This window comes from Pieris brassicae, chromosome 12, assembly GCF_905147105.1.
Source record: "Pieris brassicae chromosome 12, ilPieBrab1.1, whole genome shotgun sequence".
Lineage (NCBI taxonomy): Eukaryota > Metazoa > Arthropoda > Insecta > Lepidoptera > Pieridae > Pieris > Pieris brassicae.
The window spans coordinates 1,315,631-1,332,443 of record NC_059676.1 but is presented as its reverse complement, the minus strand read 5'-3'; the positions used below and the strand labels follow the sequence as shown (position 1 = coordinate 1,332,443).

Sequence of the window (16,813 nt, the reverse complement as noted above, 5' to 3'; positions counted from 1 at the left end):
TCAGCATAATTCTGACAATAAATAATAATCAACTTGATACTACAAGTATCTCTCAATTTCAATTATTAAATTTAATGTAACAAAAGTGTTACCATTTGTTGAACATAAAGGCAGATAAGAGGTATTTAGAAATGTACTTATATGTCAAATAAATAAATGTTTTGAGATTTTTACAATTTTAAAGATTAAAAAACACTTGTTTTTATGACTAATTTCGTGTATTTCTACTTATTTTTTTAAAGAGTTAATATCGTGCTTTACGAAAAGTTTGCGATTTAGAATTAATATTTTTTTAGATGGTCACCCACATTTTATGTGAAACTTGAAAGGCGAGCCTTTTAACATCGGTGTTATTTGTTTAAAAAATACGTGATTAATTTTTAAAATGACCCTAAAAAATTAAATAATAGCTATGAGTGAGGAGGAGGATTATTATTGTCGGCTTTGCGCTGAGCCTACTCCAAAAGCCCAGTTAATATCGCCTGATGAAGATGTTGCAATTAGTTCAAAGGTGGCCACTAAATTACTCTGGATAAACATTGATATATCTTCATCCAGTACCCTTCCAAATACAATATGCTTCTCTTGTTTCGATCTATTGGAAAGGACATGGTCATTTCTACACAATACGCGTTCAGCACAGGAAAAACTGCAAAGTATTTTTCTATCACAACAAGACACAAACAAGCAGGAATCTAACTTAAAAAACGTGGAAAACACTTGTAAACCCGTTGATCAAAGTTGGGAGAAGTTCCAAGAACTTAAAACTGAAATAAAAGTTGAACGCGAAGAATTCACGGAATACGTTAAATCCGAAGATGACAGTGATCCAGATTTTACTGTAGTTCGTGATTTTAGTATTCATAGCGGGAATACATCAGACAGTGACGTGCCATTACTTGCATCAAGAAGGAAAAAACAAAAGCGTGAATGTAAGAAAGATTTTAATAGCTCTATAAAGAAAGAGCTGCCCATAGATCCTCTACCTGACACGATAACTTGGGATAAGCAGATGTGTAGATGTGCGAAATGTGATGCTCAGTGTGAGAATATAGCCTCACTTCAACTACACTCTCAACAAATACACAATCGCTGCTGTGTTTTCAAATGCCTTGACTGTAATAAAATTGTTCATTCATTTAAGACCTTTATTAAACATGTACGAACACATAAAGAGTTCCTTAGATATTGTTGTGAGTTTTGTAACAACTTGTTTACTTTGACGTCTGATTTAAAAATACACAAAACCAAAGTGCATGCTGGTATATTTCTTAAAAAATGCAGGAATTGTGGTTCAGAGTTTGATACTCCAGAACAATTACAAGACCACAAGTTACTTTACAATCAGCGTCATAAAAGACTGGCATCTACTCAAGGAGAGGCTGTATTTGATCTCAAGTGTAAAGATTGTAATAAGGAATTTAAGTCACGGAGCAATTTGCAACAACATCGTCAAGTACACAAAGAACGTACCAGGGATTTCTCATGTCATATTTGTGGTAAAATGTTTTTCACTAAAGGTACTCTAGGCACTCATATGATGACACATGAAGATACAAAACCTTACAAATGTCCATACTGTCCACTAGCATTCAAAGCCAGAGGAAACCTCACGTCTCACATAAGCTGTCACTCTGGAGTGAAACCGTTTGTTTGTGAACAGTGTGGTAAAAGTTTTAGAGTTAAGAGACACCTAAAATCACATTCTATTATTCATACAGATCTTATGCCATATGTATGTGAATATTGTGATAAAACATTCCGGTTTAAAACACGACTTAACCTTCATATACGACAGCACACAGGAGCTAAGCCATATAAGTGTTTGTACTGTCAGCGTGATTTCACAAATGGATCTAACTTCAAAAAACATATGAAACGAAGACATGGTATTGATACATCCAAAAAAGCATATCAAAATATGGAAATGGATGATGCACAGCTTAACAGTGAGAATGAGAAAGTACTGTAGGGTAAAAAATCTAATTTTATTATGTTGAAAATAAGATTTGTACATGTTTTGCATTTTGTTTGTCATTACTTATGACACTTATGTGTATTGATGTAATGAGGTTAACTGCTGCCATACAGTTTCCAGTTACAGGTCCATATCATATTGATAGAAAATCTGAAAATATTTTACTTTATGTATTGTAAAATATCAAAGTTTTTATTGTATAAACAAAAAAATTCACACCCACCTTCAAGATACATTTAACCTTTGTTAGAAGACAACATCAATAAATATGTCTTACTATTGTGATGAATATATGAGTTGATGTATTAATACTTGTAGCAAAAATGTACATTTTATAATTTAAGCTATAGTAAATATTTTTAAACCAAAGCACTCTTATTTAGCCAAACTATATATAAATGTTTAATGTGGTGGAGTAAGATAAAAAAGTCAATGTCCCTTATCTCAAGCAAAATCTATTGAATTTATGATTTGAATCATGTAAATTTTACAAGTTTCAGTTTGACAAAGTATCAAACTCTACAAATGTCCAGGGCACAGACTAGCCCAGATACAGCTGAATAGACAATGGATAAACACTTGCTGAAATAGAAGGCCAGTAGGTGAAGTGAAATGGCGCTGTACGGCACAGGGAGTGATGGGATGTCGTTTCAAAGGTGAAGACGTATTTTTGATCCGAACCTAATGATTTGAACCTAAACTTATTGTCGAGCGTCCGGTATTATTATCTTTCAATTAAAGTGATTAAAGTACAACAGCAGTTTGTATAAAACTTTAAACAATAGCTATTCAGAGCGTGACTTCTTAAATTTCCCTTTGTCACTTGAAAGTACTTCTAATTATGTTGTTTGGCTTATGTATACACTGTACAATTGTTTTACCTGCTGTTCGCAACTTCATAAAATTGTTACGAAAGTTGCATATTATCCACGAAATTCCGAATTGTATTGATAATAGTAGCTTTAAAGTACAAAATTCGACTTATTAAAAAATGCTGTCCATACAATCGATTTGGAATATTAAGCCTAAAACTGCGGCGAATTTGTTAAAAATATTTTACGATTTATTAGGTAATCTCTATGGAATCGTCAACACGACATACACGAAGGTTTCTATTTTATTGTTATCCTCATTGTTATTTCATGAATTTAATTCCAATAAGAAAGAAAAAAGCTAAACCAAACTACGGTCTTAACCAGTGCTTGCCAACGTGGCCAATTTGATTATTGAAGGGGCTATTTGAAAACCTATTTGTTTTATGTTACTGGAGGCAAACGGGGTGGAAGCTCACCAGCCCGCCATGGACACTCGCACTGCCAGGAGGCGCGCTGCCGGCCTTTTAAGAGCCATTGGTACGCTCCTTTCTTGAAAGCCCTTAAGTCGATTTGGTTAGAAAATACTTCAGTGGGAAGAAATTTCCTTAAAAAACGCTTAGTAGTGGAACGATGCACTTGATGTGGTGACACGGATAGTATTTTGTAATCTGTCTTTGCATACACAAAATTGTTTGGAAATCTGAACTTCGTTACAATTTCAATAGGCAGTATAGACGAAAATTAATGATTGTCGATATGAAATTATTAAAGTTTAAAATATATACCTATGAAACGAATTCATTTAATTCCAATAATATTTACGTAAATTTGAAAGATTATCCTACCGGACTTTCGCATTTACATGTATGATTTATTATCTGTAGCTGCATAACAATCTATGATATTATGGCATGCGATCATTTGTCTTAAAAGATGGGTGTGGTATACGTGATATTCAGATGTAAAGATCTGTCTGAGGATAAACGCCTGACGCGAAAGTGCTAGACATATTTATTTCATAGGATTCGTGAATGATAAATACTCTCTGTATTTTGCGGGCACAATTCTGCGTCGGTCTCTATGTGAACGTATCTTTTCCTCGGATTTTATTACATTGTGCAACGGGTAGCCTTTTCGCTACTAAAATATGTCCCCAGCCAATGGACATATTCTATAATAAGTAAAATATGCAGTTATTTAATCTTGGCGATTAAAAAGAGTGGCGTAGAACGAAGAAAGAATTGGCAGTAAAAGTAAAAACATTTTATATATATTTCTGTTTTTGACGTTCATAAGTGTACATTGTGTTACCTATATGAATAAATGATTTAGAATTGAATTGATGGATTAAAATAAAGGAATTTTCTTATCATCACAGACACGCTTATCACAAACGCGCCATCCTTGCGCTTTTGAGTTACCGCTGTTTGGAAAAAATGCCTTTATTCTTAAAAGAAATTAAAAAATATATCTATAGATATGATGTGCGATATGGCGGTCCCCTCAATCTGTGTCGTGTTTACTCACCGTGGCCAAAACAATACAGCGGAAACATTAGTTGACGACAAGGAGTAACGCTAGGCTGTTTTCTATAACGTAAAATTTAAAAAATCTAAAAAAATAAAATTAGCTTTATCGGATTAAAAGCGTATTTTGTTGTATTATCGAAAAATGATATTTATTTAATTAATTTGTATTATATTAATTTTTGTGTGACTGTGTTTCTTAAAACTTTAATTTCTTATGTAATTTTATTTGACAGAAACACGCTTTTATTTCGATAAAACCTTATTAAACCTTACTTTCATTAAGAGCATGGTGAATACAGTGATAAATAATACAATTATATATATTATGTGTTTATTAAAGTGACAATTGACTTCCAAGATGGCGGTCAAAAAAGGCGCGTTAATTTTATTTGCTTTCTACACACGGTTCGCGTGCTGTGATTATTATCGAATGGTGAGTATATAATAAATCATAATGTGAAAATCTTTATAAAAATGTATATCTTATCTTTCCTTATAAAACTTTAGAAACTAGAGTCTAGTATGTTTTACGAGAAATCTCTTGCCTGGATAACAGTTGTTTCGTCAGGGTAATATAAGAACAATAAATAAATACTAATTAACCGTATTTTAATACAATAAAATGATCTATATTTTTTATCTTTACGAATCCCCGTCTAAAACTTCTTCACCTTCTTCCGGTAATTAATTTTTCCTTCAAGACGACGAGCCAATTTCTTTGGGCACTATCGGCATTCCAACACACGACCACGTTGAGAATCGCTTAACCACTGAACTATCGCTGCTCCGTCCATCTCAAATCAATTATCGATGAAAGTTAATTACATCGTTACGGTATACAACAAACAATTACCACGAATTTTTTCTTTCTGTAAATTATCAATGAAATATATATTATATTTTGTGTAATTAGGTACTATTATTACGGGAGCATTAGACATTTATAATATTAAATTGTATTATTTATTATTATTTTCTACGAAGAAATATTTATAAAATGGTTTTTAAACCAGCTATATGAAGCGACCAGCATTAAAAGAAGGTAGCTTAGAGTAATTTTAAGAGTGACTTATCGCAAATTCAATACATTGAATTTTGTTCTCCATGGATTCTCACAGGTTCGGAAAATTGCTTCATAACCTTGCAAACATAATTTTGAAGGAAACCCAGTTCTGTAGGAGATACGCTGGCATACACACATTATTATTATTATTATTATTATATTATTATTATATATTAGTATTACAGTTCTCAAGGATTTTATTATGTTTATCTAATTTTCTGTGACAAAGTGTCTCTAGTCGTGATACGTTTTGCTCCGGTGATTTTTGCGCGACCTTAGAGTACCTACCCTGAAGTGTGAAGTGGCTAGGCGCGTGGGGATTACTGAAGATCGTACCTGTCTTGCCCTAACAATGGCTTGTCCCAGGGCATTGGTATCTTAAACCCATAATCTTTAGTTGGTAAGACCAATGGGTAGGTGAATTGGTTGTTCAAGTTTATAAAGTTTATTGCTCAATTTAATAAAGTTTATTGGCCAATTTAATCATGTTTATTATCTCAATTTAATAAAGTTTATTGCACAAGTTTATATCGTTTATAAGTTTATAAAGTTAATAAAATACATATTATTGTTACAATAGGGCACTAACACAAATGCGGCTGAAGCGATGCAGTTCCTGAGGGAGTATGACAGGGAAGCGTCAGGCACGTGTTACAGGTAAGATTTCTCTTATGTCTCTTCTTCAGACACTACATAATTTGAAGGGCCTCATCAAAAGGATCCTGTGACTGATACACGTTAATTTGTATGTTTGTATTTGTTATTGTATATTTCATGGACCAATAAACTTATTTTCATAATTTTTAGAGTAACAACGGCACAATGGAAATTCGTTACCAACATAACAGAATATAATCGCCGGAAAATGCTTGAGGAGTTGGGAATTAACTCCAAGTTTGAGAGGCTCTCGTGGAGGAAGGCAGCTGCGTATGATGCATCCAGGGTGTCCGATCCTCAGAGCAGGCGGCAGCTGGTGAAAATCCTGCAGGGCAGTCGATCTGCCTTGCCTGATGAACAGTTTTCCGAGGTTAGGCAGTTTTGTTTTTTTTCTATGTAATAAATGAATATGTATTTACCGATTACTTTATTAACTAGAACATAAAAAATTCTCCACATGCCCAACATGTTTCAATTCACCCCACGGCATCCCAAACCTGCGCATATCCTTGGTCATATATAAAACATCAGATAACGCAAAGGACTCTAGAAGTATTGAATGAGCGCTACCCGGGGGGTGAAACAGCTGGAACTACAAAATTACCTACGTACTACCTTTCCAGGGGTAGTATCTACCAGGTGCCATCTTAAATCTTGATTTAACGACTGCACACTTGAGACCCAAGGCCCAAGAGCCTCTACTCCAAAGGCAACAAAATCGAAGGAAAGAATTTTATATTTGAGCGGTTTATAATTTGTATCTATTTCAGATACAAACCCTAATAAATGAGATGAAAGAGATCTACAACTCGGCAAAAATCTGTCCCTTTGGTCAGAAACCATATGACCCTCATATCCCGCGGCTGCCTCCCACGGAAGTTCCAGAGATAAATCAACACCAGTATCATCTTAGTAATGAGCCATTTCAGCATTACCAGTTGAACCAGGTAAAATCCTTCTTATAGAAATCCTTATATATATCATTTTTCGTAAAAAAAACATTATATTGTGCGCTTCATACATAAAATTCAACAAAGAACTGTGTTTATTCCAACTTACTAGTACGGTCGATATTTTCCGACAGATTCTGCTATAAGGTTAAAAATTGTGTCTGCAGATAAGTTTTTGTCACACGAGAGTTAAGTTCGCTAACATAACTCTCGTGGTAGGTCTTGACTAGGAATCTGAAGTTCGTAGATAGAAGATTCATAGATCGTCATCCTCTTTATTTGGTTGATTTCTGGGCGTAAGCCTCCTCCATTTTCCCCCAGTAAGCCCTGCTTTGGCCTCTCTATATCCACTGGGAGCAAACCTCCTTGACGATGTCGTCAGTCGATACAGTATTTTGTTCCGCCGAGGTCTTCAGTCAAGGAGACTGCAGGTCCATGTCATATGATAGACCCGCAGATTATAGATAGTTCAGATTAATCACCAACTCTCAACAAATAATTTGAGAAAAGATTTTCATTTCTAAAGAGAACCTATTTTTTGGCGCAATCAACACTATCTCAAGCCGTGAAGTGACCCAGCACGACCTGAAAATCAATGGCGTGTATCTAGGGCTGATCAATATTGTTCTATAAAAGACTTAAAAGAAAAATTCTGAGGGCAGGATATGGTTTTTCAGGAGGTGACAGAGTTCCCAAACTACTGTGATATGCAACTGGATCCGGAAATATCCAGGATTCTCGCCCACTCCAGGATAGAGAGCGAGTTGCTCTACGTCTGGAAGAGTTTTCGGGATAAAACTGGACCGAAATTGAAAAATCGCTTCATGAGATACGTGCAACTGGCGAATCAGGCTGCAATTAGCTCTGGTAAAAATCACTATTTCACAATCTCCAGACATTTGGCAGTTCTGACGTGACGACATCCATCTTATTCAATCCTTGATTAACCAGACACCTATTTGTTTCGTGAATTTTTTTATTCCAGGTTACAAAGACGCAGGTCACCAAATGAGATCGGCCTATGACGATCCCTCTTTCCGAGAGAGTGTAGAGGAGGTCTACAACCAGGTGGCCCCACTTTACAAGCAACTCTTCACTTATGTCAGACGGAAGCTGGTGCAAAGATATGGCGAGAACAGTGTTCGCAGCGATGGGCCCATACCGGCTCATTTATTGGGTATATTTAAAATAAAGCTAGGTCCTACTACTGAAGGCTGCGAACTGGATGGTTTGTGTTTAATTTTGTGCTCAAAAATCAAAGGCAAACTAACTAAATTGTTGGATTGTAGAGACGAGTGCAAGCCTTTGCCTTGAAAATTTGTAAATGCGCCACTGGTATTATTAATTTATTTAACAAAATAAGCTACAATTACTGATTACTCCAAATCCAGCTATTTACATTTACATCGCATACAAGACAAAAATTACACAGAAAAAACTAAAATATGTAAATATTCCCAAAAAGACTACTTTTTACAGTATTAGAACTGATAACGGACAATTAAAAACGTCTGTATATGCAGTTCATTACTTCCATATATGTATGCCCTTTTCGAGGGGTTAGTTTTCGCTTAACAAGCCCCTCCTAGGGTGCCTCCCTGAGGCTTAGCTACTGGAGCTCTGCCAGATTGTTTTCCTTTCCTCGTAATAGCTTTATCAGATACATGGTATGCTCAAATTCTCGGCGCACTGAGCTCGTTGAAGCCAGAACCTATTATGAATACAGTTGGATACGTGGGGGGGTAAAGTGGGTGTATGTCTAGTGGTTCTCAAGCAATGGACTTTTCTTAGTGCTCATTTTTTCACTCGTACGAGGAAGGAAATGTCAGGAAATGGGCTTGCCTGGGCGCTAGGCGCTGTTGACGACGAGTGGACTGTGACTTTTTGAGTCTAAGGCCGGTGCGTCAGTCACAGGAGGCTGATCACCACTTGCCATTTCAAAAAATGATTACGAAATACATAAATCTGAGACCGTGACCAAGATTGCCACTGGTGTTTTGATTATTTTCCTCTTCCCATTTGGTGAGCGGGGCTGGTTTTAGGGGACACCGGGGCTACAGCCCCGGGGATCCACAAAAGAGTCTTCGAAATAAAAATTAAATTTCGACAAGTAAACAGTAGTAAACAAGTTTTCTTTTGATATTTTTTATTATTATTTAGAAAGTAATTTGGGGCCTCCACTCTTTTGTTGCCCCGAGGCCTCCAAACCTCTAAAATGGGCCCTGGAGGTGATTAGACATACTAGTTGTACCAATAGGTAATATATATGTTTGCAATGCAAAACTACAATAATTGAACCTTTTCTCTCTTCAGTCGGCAGCTCATGTCTGAACGTCGTGGTCAGCTAGGAAACATGTGGAGTGGTTATTCTGTTTCCACTGGTTTCAGTCCAGCACCTCTCTTATGACAGTGTACAGTTTTGAGGACGATGAGTCATCCACTTGATTGGTCCATCTGGTTGGTGAACGGCCACGTGATCTTTTGCCTCCTGTGTTACCAGTTTCTCCAAGTTCTGATCGCCTCTGCACATTGCGTGGCTTAAATGTGTACAAATGAACCCTTTACCCCATAAAGTAGACCATAAAGCCTTTCATATAAAATCACATATGGTTTGACCGAAGAGAATTAGGACTTTTAATGATGGCGCGCCGGATGGACTCAAAACTTGGCGATGAAAAAGAGTGGCAGAGATTTTCTTGCCAGTTCTTATTGGCCGTTCTACGCCGTTCACTTGCGAATAGAATTAATTTAACATCTCTGCTGACGTACATAAGTTTACTTGGTTACCTATATGAATAAAGTTATTTTGAGTTTGATGGGTTGGCTAGTGGGAAGGAAATCGATATTTCAAGGGAAGTTTTTGCAAAATTCTCATTTATTTTACAGGTAACATGTGGGCCCAGAACTGGAAGTCGATAATGGACTTGGTGATGCCATTTCCTCAGGCTCCAAATATTGATGTCACCTCGGAAATGCTACGACAGGGTTTCACACCACTTAGGTAACTTTTATCATATCAATAGTCCTATTGGTCATGGATTTAAATAAATCTAAGAATTGTTTCGAGTAGATTAAACTCTCGTAACAATTAATAAATTTATAATAAAGAACAAAGAGCGTAACAAGGTGGAAAGGGCCAGGGGAAGAAAAGAGAGACCGCGCTCTTGCACGGTGGGTTGACGAGCTTAAAAATAGAGAAGTTTGGGAGAAAAATGCTCAAGATAGAGAGAGATGGAGCCAATTGGAGCAAGCCTCTGTATAAAAAAAATTGTGCGTATATTTTCTAAAGATGGATGATTATTTCAACCTTTTTAGATCTGAACCTCAGATGTCTGTATCTGTTTCATGATCAGTTGTTAATCTAATAGACATGAAGGTGATCAACCTCCTGTGACTGACGCAAGTCGTCGACTTTTTAAGTCTAAGACAAGCCGGGTTCCTCACGACCTTCATCGTTCGAACAAATGTTAAATGCGCACATAGAAATAAAGTCCATTTGTGCACAGCCAGGGATCGAACCTACGACCACAGAGATGATAGTCGCACGCTGAGGCCACTAGGCCAACACTAATTATTATTGAACGTAATAATTATCTGTTATATCTAAAGCAGTCTAACTGCATCCTTTTAACTAAACTTCGAGTTCTTTAGTTAAAACTGTGAGAATTGATTAATTACACATAAAGCATTACACGGTTTGGAAAAAACAAGTGTATTGTAATTATTTTAACATCTAGTTATGTACAGTATACTATTATATAGTATACAAAACTGTACATAACTAGGTTAACAGACTCGGATGACTATTAAAACTACATTTGTGCATTAGTAACTTTTATAGAACCGTTTTAATCTCAATTATCCACTCATGCTATAAGAAAGAAAAACTGTAAACAATTTTATACTCTGTGGGTCTCTATGCATAGTCTATGATAAACACTAAAATTTATTCGCCTTAAAAAAATGAATGAGTAATAACATAATATATGTATCTCTTTTCATCACAGAGCTAACAGAATTTGACAGAAAGAGACGATATATTTATTCTAAGGAAGTCGAATTTTTCGAAAAAATCAGAATCTAAATTGTTTAAAATCTATTCTCAGGATTTTCCAAATGTCCGAAGAGTTCTACACCTCTATGGGCATGAAGCCAGTGCCTCCGGAATTCTGGCGCAGTTCCATGCTGGTCCGACCTTCGCAGAGGAGCGTCCAGTGCACTGCTAGCGCTTGGGACTTTTGTAATCGGATTGACTATAGGTAAATATGTGTGTTTGAATGGAAAACAAGGATTAAACAATCGTAATTATAATTTCATTAGGTATATTTGAACGGAAACACTTCAGCGTACGAGTCTCATCCCTGAGGTCGTAGGTTCGATCCTCGGCTGTGCGCCAATGGACTTTCTATGTGCGCATTTAACATTCCATCGAACGTTGAAGGAAAACATCGGAAGGGTTGCCTTAGACCCAAAAAGTTGACGGCGTATGTCAGGCCTTTTAGATTGACAAATGATGATGCAACAGATACAGAAATCTTTTATTTGAACAGAATAAAGCAATGCACAGAAGTCACAATGCAGGATCTCATATCTACACATCACGAAATGGCGCACATACAATATTATCTACAATACGCTGACCAACCACATCTATTTAGAGACGGGGCAAATCCGGGTAAGCTTATATCTATTTATTCCTATCGTATTATACAAATCACATGCTTCTGTAAGATTTTTATTTATTGCCTACACAGGTTAAAAATCACTAACCTTGGTCCCTAAAGAGCCGGTACAGAACATATTCAATTATAAATAAAAAAAATGAATGAATGAAACTCAAATGTTTATTATAGAAATAGGAATATAGTTATTTTACTTGAAAACAATCACTTTTATCCTATTTCTTTTATAATACGAAATGTTCTAACAAAAATCTTGAAATTAAAATATAAATGACAAACCAAACCACAGACTAACAAACAAATTAAATGACAGATCAGTTAACACATAATAGATAATCAATAATCTAAAGAATCTAATCTAAGAAATATAATTATTTATGTACATATATAAATTAAATACATAAGATACACAATATCGCTACTGTAAACTCACTCTACGAACATATATAGATTTCGATAGTATCGGAGACAATTCAGCAGAACATCTTTGTTAACGGGGAATCTGTGCAACAGACTGGTTCTGGCCCTTGGTATCATAAACAACCTTGGAACAAAGAAACAAGAGCTCTTGAAGAACACTTGGGTTGATAGGACAACTGAGTTCCATCTTGTTTCTAAAATCCCCAAGACAAATAATGGTAGGTACATTAAGGGATATGATATAAAGCCCATATCCCATTCTTCGGTATGCTTTCATGCAAATGTCCACTATGTGATTGTGAAAATCAACATGTCAGTCATTTATGGAGCTAAGCAATTACACTTCGTATTGTCCAAGAAATACTTTTTCACTTTTTTCATGCAATAGGCAAACGGCCTTCACATGATGTTATGGAATACTGCCGCAAATATACACTCACACAATTAGTATGCTCTTTTCTTGAAGGACCTAAGTAGTGGTGTGGCTGTCATTATTGGCCTGGTTATCCTCTTTTATCTCCTGCGTATAGGCGGAGTGTTATACTCTGGTTTGTCTCGTTGTCCTTGAGAAGTGAATAATAAAGACTCAATTATACCAGCTAGTGATAGCGCTTAACAAAATTTAATATAAATGTGTTTCTATTAATATTTTCTTTCGTTTATAGCTTTCCACGAGGCGGTAGCGAACGCGGCGACATTGTCAGTGTATAATTTGCCACATTTACAAAGAGTGGGACTTTACCAGAATAAGTAAGAAGTTCTTATATAACAAAAAAAACAAATTAGTAAATTGAACAGCTTTAACTGTTTCTGACTTTATTCATTATAGTAAATACAATTTGATATAGTGTAATAAAATAAAACGAACGAATTAAACGACCTCTCTGGTACAAATTGGTATCAGGAGTCATAATATTCTGGGTTCAATTTTTTTTGGTCCTTCCCTTTTTCCTTCATCCTCCGTCGCGCTAGGCAGTTGGCAAACACTGGTCATATTTGTTATAAGTTAACTAAAGAGCATTCTTACTAAGCGTTCATCATTCATGTTTATCCATTTGATACTGACACACAAAAATAATTTATGTTCAAAAATATACATTTCGTATTTTAATAGTTTTATGTTTAACCGTTAGGTCTCATGATCCCTACGAAGTGACGATGAACTTCCTCATGTCCATGGCTTTGGAGAAGGTGGCTTATTTACCTTTCGCGTTTATGGTGGATCAGGTAAGTTGTAATTAAGTTAGTAGACATACAATAGAGCCGGCTTTTAAACGGCCATAAATAATAATAAAAGTAAATAAGCCTTTTCCTTTTATTTAACGATGCCATTAATTATTATTATCAAGATACAAACTGAACTCACAATGTCTATATGTTTTGTCAATTAAAATAATAATGTGATAAATAAAACATCTTGACAATCTAGTGGCGCTGGTCGGTATTTGAAGATGGCGTCGAAAACATGAACACAAGATGGTGGCAGATGAAGCTTAGATATCAAGTTAGTATTGTTTTTATTATCCATAAGTTTTTTTCAATATAATAGAAGATACATATACTTCTAATTAAGCTTTTACGAGTACTACTGGGAGGCTTTAAGGGAGCGTTCAAGTATTACGTAACGAATCTGGAGGGAAATGGGGGGGGGGGAAGAATATCCTCTTGTAAAGCATTACTATGCGGGGCGGAGATTGAATTACGCGTTATTGTTAATATTATTTACCACTTTCCAGTACTTTACATCACATAATGGTAAGTTTTAGGTAATAAAGAGCCACTGGGGGTGGTCACGAATCGTTTTTCTATTGGATACAGAAACGTTACGGCGTTTCATGGGGGGGGGGGGCTTGACAAAAATCTCCAAAAATTGCGTGACGTAATACTTGAACGCTCCCTAAGTAGGCGATAGTTAAGAGCCTACTATTGTTTTGCTGTAAATCGAACTTAGGAATGAAATTAAATGCAGTTTTAATTTAAATCATTAAATTATTTTAGTGTTGCCATTGCATAACAGTCTTAATTCACCTGTCCAAAGTCTGTGAACTGATTATAATGAAACATGATTGGGGGGTGGTCAAGAATGTCCAAAACTTGCGTGACGTAATACTTGAACGCTCCCTTACCGTGGGATATAAAGAACTCCGTCTCTAACTAATTCCTGATGTTGTAACCTTGGGATCGAATTGAACTATATATAGCTCACGCTTTGATATGTCCAGGATCGCTGTTGGTACTACTGTAACCTAACATAACCTACTGTGCCCCGATAATCAAAATTCAAACTGATGAAGGCGCTTGGCGTTTCGTTTGATGCGCGTTTATAGCATACATACGCCGCGCTTTACAAGCGCTCGACGGGCGTTAGTAGGGCGAGTATACTGTGTACATCTGGCTCAGTTCGGAAATGGACGTCGAAGTGATTGCTTGTGTGTGCTTTCAATAAATAATGACTCACCCAACAGTTTCGTTTTCTCCAAACTATCATCAAATAAACCAATAAATTTCCACTATCTCCTCCCAATTACGTTTTCTTAAAACTTTATTTTTATAATCCATATCCCAAATAGTTGTTCGCTTTTAGATTTCATCGATAAATAAATTTCGTATCATGATGATCGTTCTTCATTTTCGTTAACGTGCGTCCACAACTCACGAATGGTTCGAATGTACAACAAAATGGCTGCTCATATATCTTGAAACGCGCGGCTAACGCCTGTTTCATCAAAATATGTAAACGCGCGCGTTTGTATGTGTAAACTTCAACAGACCTCGTAGTTATTACAACGAGCGTTACCAAAGCGCGCGCGTCAAAACGTCTACTATATGTAAACCTATGTGTACTATATGTAAACCTCACTTAATTATAATTAATTAATTGTTTAGGGAGTTACACCACCTATTACAAGGACAGAAGCAGATTTTGATCCCGGATCCAAATACCACATTATTTCAGATCAAGTGAGTATAATATTAAATTTTTTAAGGTTCATATGTATTTCCAAGGTTGTTTAAACTACACCAGCTCAAATGGCTTTCTTTGGGAGTCTACGCACTATCCCCGTAGTATTGAATCAATTCAATTTATAAGTTTACGAAATAATTGTTATTGTATGATTTTTTATGTAAAGAAATGTAGGTCCTGTTATTGTCCTTATTTATACAAATGTTATATATCACTTATAAAAAATAACAAAGATTTTACAAAAATGTATGCATATGATGAATAAGGAGTATTACGTATTGAACCGTACCGCAGGAATACATAAAGTACTTTCTGGCGACGATACTCGAGTTCCAGATTTTTGAACAGCTGTGCCTTGTCTCCGGACATATTGGACACCTGCATGACTGTGATATATACAGGAGTAGAGATGCTGGAAGGCTGTTAAGGTATTCCATTTTCTATTGCTAGTCAATATAAAATTATTTTTGGCATTAAGTTTTTTTTTTAATTTGAGTTCAGTCTCAGTCAACATTATGTATTGTATAGTTTATTTTAATAATATTAATCGACATTTAATAATTAAAATGAAATTTAAACACTTTATTCTTTATTTGATTTTATTTAAGGCTTTATAAATGCTATTAAGTAATGTAAAAATTCAGTTATTATGTATCATGCACGAATGTCTTTTTTATTCTTATTAATTATTCTTAGTGAAATAATGCAGCCAGGCTCCTCCAAGTCAGCATCAGAGATCATTCGAAGTGTGACACGGGGAAGAACTAACCGGATATCACCAGAAGCTCTTGTCAAGTAAGCTTACCAGAACAGAACAGAGTACTAAATATTGAACTAAAAAAATGATTACACTGTCTTTGGTTTATGTGACATCCATTACTGATTTACTCGCAATATTCTTAAATTATCTGTTTATATTGTTGGTCTCATGGCTCGAGCGTGTGAATCTCATTCTCATTCTCACTCACAAATCCGGCTGCACCAATAGACTTTTATGTCTATGAGCGCATTGTACACTCATACAAAAAAGAAAAGTGAAGAAATCTTGACGAATCCGGCATGACATAGACCAAAATTTACGGTGTCACAGATATGATCACGAAACATACATAAAATCTGAGGCAACCAAGACCAAGAAGATTTCTGATTTTTAATACAGTATTTATCCATTTGTTATGTGTTCAACGCTGATTGACCAATAATTAATTAGATAAATTGTCTAATTATTGTATGACTTACTCCTTGGTTGATTCACCATCAGTCACTTTCTCTTCGTTTCTATTCTTTAACATTATTTTAACTCTTTATTACAAAACAATATTTTGTATCAGATACTTCCGTCCACTCGAACTTTGGCTACGGGTTCAAAATCGCGACGAGCAATTAATCGGTTGGAATTCAAATCAACTGGACGTCGCTCTCTTTGCGCCGCGGAAAAGCGCGGGAACTGTTGACAGCCCGCCATTGTTCTCTATTGTTATAACTGTTTGCCTTTGGATGATTTATTAAAGAGTTTTTATGGATTTTTGTTTTTGTTGTCACCTAATACTAAAAAAAAGTTATGAAGAATTCTCCCCACAGAAAAACATGGTAGGTATATAAGGCAACTGCATGCCAAGCATTGTATTAAATTCCTTTTAACTCAATAAGGAGTAACTCAGAAAGCAGTCATTGCCGTTTGTTGCATTGTTCATTTCTTAAGTCATGAAGAAAACTTTCTAAATTATTATTACATATATGTTTGAGTGATATGA

At 35.6% G+C, this 16,813-nt stretch overlaps 2 protein-coding genes across 2 annotated transcripts; both read left to right on the top strand.

The window, feature by feature from the left end:
* Nucleotides 1-326: 326 nt before the first annotated feature.
* LOC123717489 (zinc finger protein 718-like) lies at nt 327-2,292 on the top strand. The gene has a single exon (XM_045673495.1). The coding sequence runs from the start codon at nt 413-415 to the stop codon at nt 1,970-1,972; it is 1,560 nt and encodes a 519-aa protein (XP_045529451.1). The 5' UTR covers nt 327-412; the 3' UTR covers nt 1,973-2,292.
* A 2,066-nt stretch (nt 2,293-4,358) lies between these two features.
* On the top strand, nt 4,359-16,568 carry LOC123717416 (angiotensin-converting enzyme-like). The gene is made up of 17 exons (XM_045673401.1): nt 4,359-4,389; nt 4,556-4,755; nt 5,966-6,042; nt 6,193-6,412; nt 6,813-6,989; nt 7,670-7,859; nt 7,978-8,169; nt 9,879-9,993; nt 11,099-11,251; nt 11,543-11,667; nt 12,760-12,844; nt 13,228-13,321; nt 13,524-13,598; nt 14,981-15,055; nt 15,354-15,487; nt 15,756-15,854; nt 16,391-16,568. Exons 2-17 carry the CDS (start codon nt 4,681-4,683, stop codon nt 16,566-16,568), a joined length of 2,064 nt encoding a protein of 687 aa, XP_045529357.1. The 5' UTR covers nt 4,359-4,389; nt 4,556-4,680.
* The last annotated feature ends 245 nt before the right edge of the window (nt 16,569-16,813 follow it).